The sequence below is a fragment of the Camellia sinensis genome, chromosome 3 (genome assembly GCF_055761805.1).
Source record: "Camellia sinensis isolate YWXY chromosome 3, ASM5576180v1, whole genome shotgun sequence".
NCBI classification, from domain to species: domain Eukaryota; kingdom Viridiplantae; phylum Streptophyta; class Magnoliopsida; order Ericales; family Theaceae; genus Camellia; species Camellia sinensis.
The window spans coordinates 17036574-17043246 of record NC_138963.1 but is presented as its reverse complement, the minus strand read 5'-3'; the positions used below and the strand labels follow the sequence as shown (position 1 = coordinate 17043246).

The following is a 6673-nucleotide window of genomic DNA, read 5'->3' as shown; positions in this document are numbered from 1 at the left end:
ATAATAAAAGAAAGAGGAAGGTTAGTGATTTCGGCGGCTATGAGCAAAGAAAATGGGTGAGATTTAGGGTTTTACACCTGCCCTTAAATAAATAAAAAAAAAGGGAGGCCTGATGCTAGAATATTCTGAGAATGTACTATTTATATATATACATATATCCATATATGGATGGATTTGTTGGGTTGCCTAACCAGAAAAGGAAAGGTGTGGTTTGGGGTAGCCTCTCAAAAGTTTTTTTTCTCTCTTTCTATAACGGTTTGCTAAGATTTGTTTGGCTGCCATAAAATGGGTTCACGTTGCTAGAGAGAGAACATGTTTTGGGTGTGTAAAAAAAAAAAAAAAAAAAAGAGGAAGCTTGCTTCGTTTATGGCTCTCAAACTAATATACTCTCTCTCTATATATATATATTTATATATATAATGTGTCATTGAATATGCTTCCTGGAGAATCTACAAATTTGAATTTGTGTACATTAAGCAAAGCAAAGTCATGTTTGACTTTTAAAAAAAAAGGGGCCTTATGTTTTTAGAATAAAAAATGAGGGTGCGTGTGCTTCATTTTTATTTGGAGTTGAGTTGTTCTATATTAAAAAAAAAAAAAGTTTTAAAAAAAAATGATTTATTTATTTTTTTATTATTTGTCAATTTTATCTGTAAATTACGGTGAATCTTCAGTTTTATCCTTAGACTCTGTCAAGATCAAGTATTCCCGAAGACGTAATGCGGAGCATGGCTAACAAAGTGAAATTATGCATGTTCGAGAAAATTACAATTTCTCATACATGCAAGGGGCAAATGTAAGAGGGGCTAATTTGAGCCCATTAAATTAATTAGGCCCAATAGTCCAAGATTGGTGGGCTCGAATTTATCACCATCAAACGGGCTAAATGGCTCTAAGCCTCGAAAGGGTTCGGATCCACGAACCTAGAGACTTACGTGGGCCCGGACTCGAAAAGGTATTAAGCAAGCCTAGAGATCCGAGGCACTCGGACTCGAAAGGGTTCGGATCCACGAACCTAGAGGTCCGAAACACTTGGCTTCGAACGGATTCAGACGCAATCTAGAAGTCGCTCCATTAATGAGTCCCAGAACACTTGCGGGCTCGGAGCTTTCCGGGGTCTACGTACCAGAACCATGGGCGTAATGGAGTCCGAACAAAGGACCCGATCCCGAGGACGGTGAGTGGAGATAAATTCACTCTTCGGTTAAACTAGCCTATACCCGGGTCGAGGTGGCACGATCTAGGGGGTCCCTGAGACTCGGCAATATTTGCGGCAGGGCGTTCTCTTGAACCACCCCTGACCCTTATGCGGCAGGACGTCCTCTGGGACTACCCCTGACCCTTTGGGATGATTGGGGATCATTGGTTAGGTGTGGCTAAGAAGAAGGGTTCGCCGAGGGAGTGATCTCCTCTTCGGGGTTTTCTCATCCTCAGAGAAGTCACCTCCTCGGAGAGGTCACCTCCTCGGACAAGGTGGTTAGAGAGAATATCCCCCATGTGCCTTGCACATGGGCTCCATCCTACATCATGAGGTGCCTATAAATAGCACCCACCCATAGCTTTACAAGGGATGAATTTTTGGAGAGATGACTCTTGGGAAAGAACTAATTTCCCATCTCCATTATCAACCTTGAGACTGAAAGTGGGAGATCCCTGGGAGAGCCTTGCCATTATTCTATTCTCTAGCCATTTTGCCTTCTTCTTCACCCAATCTTTTATCTCCATCATCTCCTTTGTTGTTGTGTTCCTAAGTTGAGATTATTGAAGAATCTAAGCCTCTCATCATATTCTAGAGAATTCGATCTTCGAATTTTCCAACTCGTTTCTTGAACCCTCTCCTACAATATTTAACACACATACTCCTCCAATAAATCTCTAATAAATCGAGGTGCCTTTTAAGCTTAGCTTGAACACTTAATTATTAAAAAATATTAACAAAATAAATTCAATTATTGCAATTTTGGAGCCTACCAATTCATAATCTAGTAACTTAACTAGACATGATATGCTGTCCTATTCAACAACCGAAAAAAAAAATAAAAAATAAATAAAAAAAATAATATTGTAGTTGTAAATAATTATTGAAATGTCAAAAGCTAACCAAAACCAAAATCAAACCAAGTCAAGCTTTTGTTTGGGATTTGGATCACATAACCTCTACATTACATTGCGCAATTATTCATAAAAAATCAAAAAAATATTCTTATTTAGTTCATTTCAAATCACTATTAAATTCCTCCAATTATTGAAATGTTACTATCAAATATAATAAACAATTTCCACTTTTCAGTTAATTTCATGAAACAAACTGCTAAAAAATGTGTTTTATCAACACTTTCATAACTAATTCCAGAGAGAAAACAAAAAAATAAATAAAGAAAAAGAAAAATAAAAATTTGAAAAATTAGGAGAACAACTGAACCCAACGAGCCACACTAGGCACACCCTGGTTAACAGCAAACACCATATACCACCCGGGCGGCGCCACCCTGCCATCCGGCGGCGCAGTACACCCAATTCTATACCTCCCATCACTCTCCGGCAACGCACTGGTGACTCCCATCTTCACCAACCTCTGCCCCTGCGAAAACGAATGCGTTGCAAACGGAGCACTGGCTAAGTTCACCTCCACAACCCCCACCACCGGAAGCAAAACCGTCACAAACACATCGAATCCCTCGCCGTACCGAATCGTCTCCGGCGACTCCACCAGAACCGGCCTTATATTGGCCTTGTCCGCGGCCAAGTACTCGGGCGAAAAAGCTTCGATTCTCAGCTCCGTCGGAAACTCGGCGGCGAACTTGTAGAAGTAATGTGGGTTGCTTCCGGCGATCAAGACCCGACCGTCGGGTAATAGATTGGCCGTGGAGTGGTACATTCTGGGAACCGACCCGGGGTTTAAAGTCATGAAGCGAAGCCCCAACGGTTGATCGGGTCGATATAGAACCGGGTATAAGCACGGGTTGGAGCCCATTTCAAACCCTTGGGTACCAGCTTGAGCTCCATTGATGATAAGAACTTCTCCAGTAGGAAGCATCACCATGTCACCCATGATCCGACCGAACGGCATGTCCTCCATTTCCCAAACAGAGTCGGGTCGGGTGGCCACGATCCGGCCGCAGCTCCCGTGGGCCGGAGTGTCGACACTTTTTTGGATATAGGCGCCGTACTCGGCACCACCGCAGATTACAATAACCGCGGTTGAAAAATCACCTTCCAAAGGCAGCATGACAGACGAGCCGGCCGAGGGATAGTTCCGCGGGCCGCCCTCGAGCAAAGGAATGTCTCTCACGAGAAAATTCTTATTGAAATCATACAATACAGCTTTATTGTTGGCGAAAATGAACAGATTACCATTAGGAAGAAGGTGGAGATAGGGGTACAAATTATCCATTTGATTATCCTCCGCCTCGGCCAAGAACGGGAAATGCACGGCCCCGCCGTGCCTCGGCGGAAAAAACTCCACACTGTTAGCAGCGCGGCCGCCAACGATGATAACCGAACCATCAGGAAGAATCTGATTGGTAGCGTACCATCGTCCTTGCGATAATGCCATGTTTTGAAGCTCTTCCCAATCGCATAATTCAGTGAATTTACATGGTGTGAATTTTCGGAATTTACGGACTCCGTCGAGGTCGCCGCCGGATTGGAGGAGAGTGCCGTCGGGGAGGAACTGGCCGGAGGAGCACCAGGTGTCGGTGAGGATGGTGAGGGGGCGGATTTGAAAGGTGTGGAGGTCGAGGAGCACGGAGTGCGCGTAGCAATCGTGTTTGAGCACGGGGTCGTACGGGTCGTTGCGGCAGTGGCCTTTTCGGAGCATTTTGCGTGATGGTCCGATGTTGGTTCGGTCCAGGAGGACTACGGTGTTGAACCTTGTCACGGCGGTGTGCATTGATGCAATGCCGGCGTTCGCCACCACCACTTCCCACGTTCCGGGCAGGTCTGCACGTGCCATGATCAACAGAGAGGGACACAGGAATAGAAGGAACGAGAAGATCGAATTGGACATAGCCATTTTTTAGAGAGAGAAAATATGTGTGTGTGTGTGTTCAGTCAGGGTATACTTGCTACTGTCAGTGCTTGCTTACTTAAAAAACCAACCATGGGTTGAAATGAAAGGTCGAGTGGAGATTGTAACGGATAACAAGTGGGGCGTGAGTTATTGTGAGCCGTTGATTCTGCTGATGATTAAAAACAAGTTTCGTTACGTTACGTAAGATAAGAGTGTGTGTTCTGAGTCAATGTAAAATCAAAGATGCGGGGTCCACTAGGGCCGTGACCGACTGTCGGTTTTACAGGAATTATTTAAGAGAAAGTCTATGTGCAGAAACTAAACACATTTATCAGGAATGGGATGGGTCTTCTTTTGTGTTTGATTTTTGTGATCGGTAGCCAAATATTTCGTAAATGTTCATAAGTTTAAAGACAAATATATTATGCAATGAAGATTTATTTTTTACTTTATCACATATTTTTAAAAATAAAATAAAAATTCTCTCATTTAAATTTTTGAAAAATAATTTAAACATAAATCTTGAATTCTCAAACTCAAATTCTACCACTTGTAATTTTCTCCTAGGACTAAATAATTATTCTTTAATTTGAAAAACTTACATATCAATCCCTCATTTCGTCTCAAAATAATAGTCTATTTTAGAGAATTTAATTTTTTTAGTAATACAATTATTACACTTTAAAAATATTAATTTTTTAAAATAACCCTTTAATAGTAAATTTTTTTAGGTATATCAATTGTCATAATTGTACTTTTTATGTTGTTAATAAATTTAAAAAAATGATAAAATAATAAATTCATATTATTTTAGTCATTGATTTTTGAAAATAGACTAATATTTTGAAATAATGAAAAATTAAATGAGGGACTAATGGTGACTTTTTTACTTTAAAACAAAACACCCATAAACATAATTTATATTTACAATAATATCACTATCACAACATTTTTATTATATTTTTTGTATAAATTTTTTATATAAGAATATAATTTTTCATTTTTATTTCCATCATCATTTTTTTTCTCGTCTATTCGCTAACATTTACTACAGTATTACTAAACACCGTCATTCACATTTATTACAGCATTATTGAATTTTTATATTTTTGTATTTGGTAAATTTAAAAAAAAAACACAAAAAATTATATTTTGTTAAGTATATCTAGATTAAGTGTATCTAAAAAATTAAAAAAATGCTTAAAATATTAAAAATTTCAATAAAAAAAATGAAAAAAGAAATTTAATTTTTTTGTGTGAGTTAAATCAAAGAAGATTATTATTTCTCTTGAAATGATATGAACAAAATATTAATATTATTTTATTATTTTATATGTATAAATGTTAAAAAATAAATATGTCATTTTAATCTAACATAAAATAAATATAATTTTTCAAACATAAACAGTAATTTATATTAAACAAAAACTTTAAAAAGGTATCCGTGTAATTTAATCATTTTATTTTACAATCATTATATATATAAGGATTCTCCACTAATGCGATGGGGAGAATTAAATAAATAAAACACTATCTGCACAAAATTTTGGTATACAAAATGTACAAAAGCTCTTAAATATAAGAGTTTATCACTACAAGAAAAGTAGGTTTAAAAGATAAAACTTTTTGCGATGACACATTTGTTGTCACAAAAAATGTGACTTTTTGAGACGGTACAACTTGTCGTCGCAAAAAATAGAGTATTTGCGGCGGCATAAATTGCTGTCACAAAAAAAATAGAGTATTTTTGCGACGGCACTAGTTACAGTCGTAAAAAAAAAAAAAAAAAAAGAGTTTTTTGCGATTGTAATAAGTACCGTTGCAAAAAAAAAAAGAGTAAAATATATATATATATATATATTTTGTGACTTTGAGACGGTTTTATATATATATAGTTACAAAATGGTTCAAATAAATACAACGGTATTTTTTTGTCACAAAAAAAAAAAAAACGACGTCGTCTTACTATTTTGATATAACATTTCACTTTTCACCCATTTTTTTATCTTCCTGTCTCTTTGTCTCTATCTCTGTCTCTCTTCTCTTTTTCTCTCTCACTCATCACTCTTCTCTGTCTGTCTGTCTGTCTCTTTCTTTCTCTCTGTGTCTCTATCTCTGTCTCTCTCCTCTTTCTCTCTCTCACTCATCACTCTTCTCTGTCTGACTGTCTCTTTTTCTCTCTGTGTCTCTCGCGCATCTCTCTTCTCTCTATCTCTCTTCTCTCTCTGTCTTTCTTCTCTTTATCTATCTCACTCTTTCGCTCATCTCTCTCTGTCTCTCTCTGTCTCGTTTATCTCATTTCGCTCTTTTTTTTCTCTCTCTCTCTGTCTATCTCTCGCTAATCTTTTGTTTCTCTCTTTATCTCTCTCTTCGGTTCATCTCTCTTCTCTCTCTGTCTTTTTTTTTTCTATGTCTCTCTCTCGTTAATCTCTTTTTACTTTCTTTCTCTCTCTTTTTGTTTATCTCTTGCTCATCTCTTGTTTCTCTCTCTTTTTCTGTCTCTCTTTCTATCTCTTTCTCTCTTTGTCTCTCTCAATCTCTTTCTCTCTCCGTCTCTCTCTCTCTCTCTCTCACTCATCACTCTTCTCTCTCTCTGTCTGCCTGTCTGTTTGTTTGTCTGTCTGTCTGTCTCTCTCTCCCTCACTATGTTCGCCTTACTCA

General features: G+C 38.0%; 1 protein-coding gene across 1 annotated transcript; it reads right to left on the bottom strand.

The window, feature by feature from the left end:
- Positions 1 to 2242: 2242 nt before the first annotated feature.
- LOC114275501 (glyoxal oxidase-related protein) lies at positions 2243 to 4158 on the bottom strand. Its single transcript, XM_028217542.2, has one exon. It carries the CDS (start codon positions 4013 to 4015, stop codon positions 2405 to 2407), a length of 1611 nt encoding a protein of 536 aa, XP_028073343.2. The 5' UTR covers positions 4016 to 4158; the 3' UTR covers positions 2243 to 2404.
- Positions 4159 to 6673: the final 2515 nt, after the last annotated feature.

Excerpts from the sequence above, each read along its gene's own strand:
- LOC114275501 (XM_028217542.2), bottom strand. The coding sequence starts at position 4,015 with ATGGCTATGTCCAATTCGATCTTCTCGTTCCTTCTATTCCTGTGTCCC.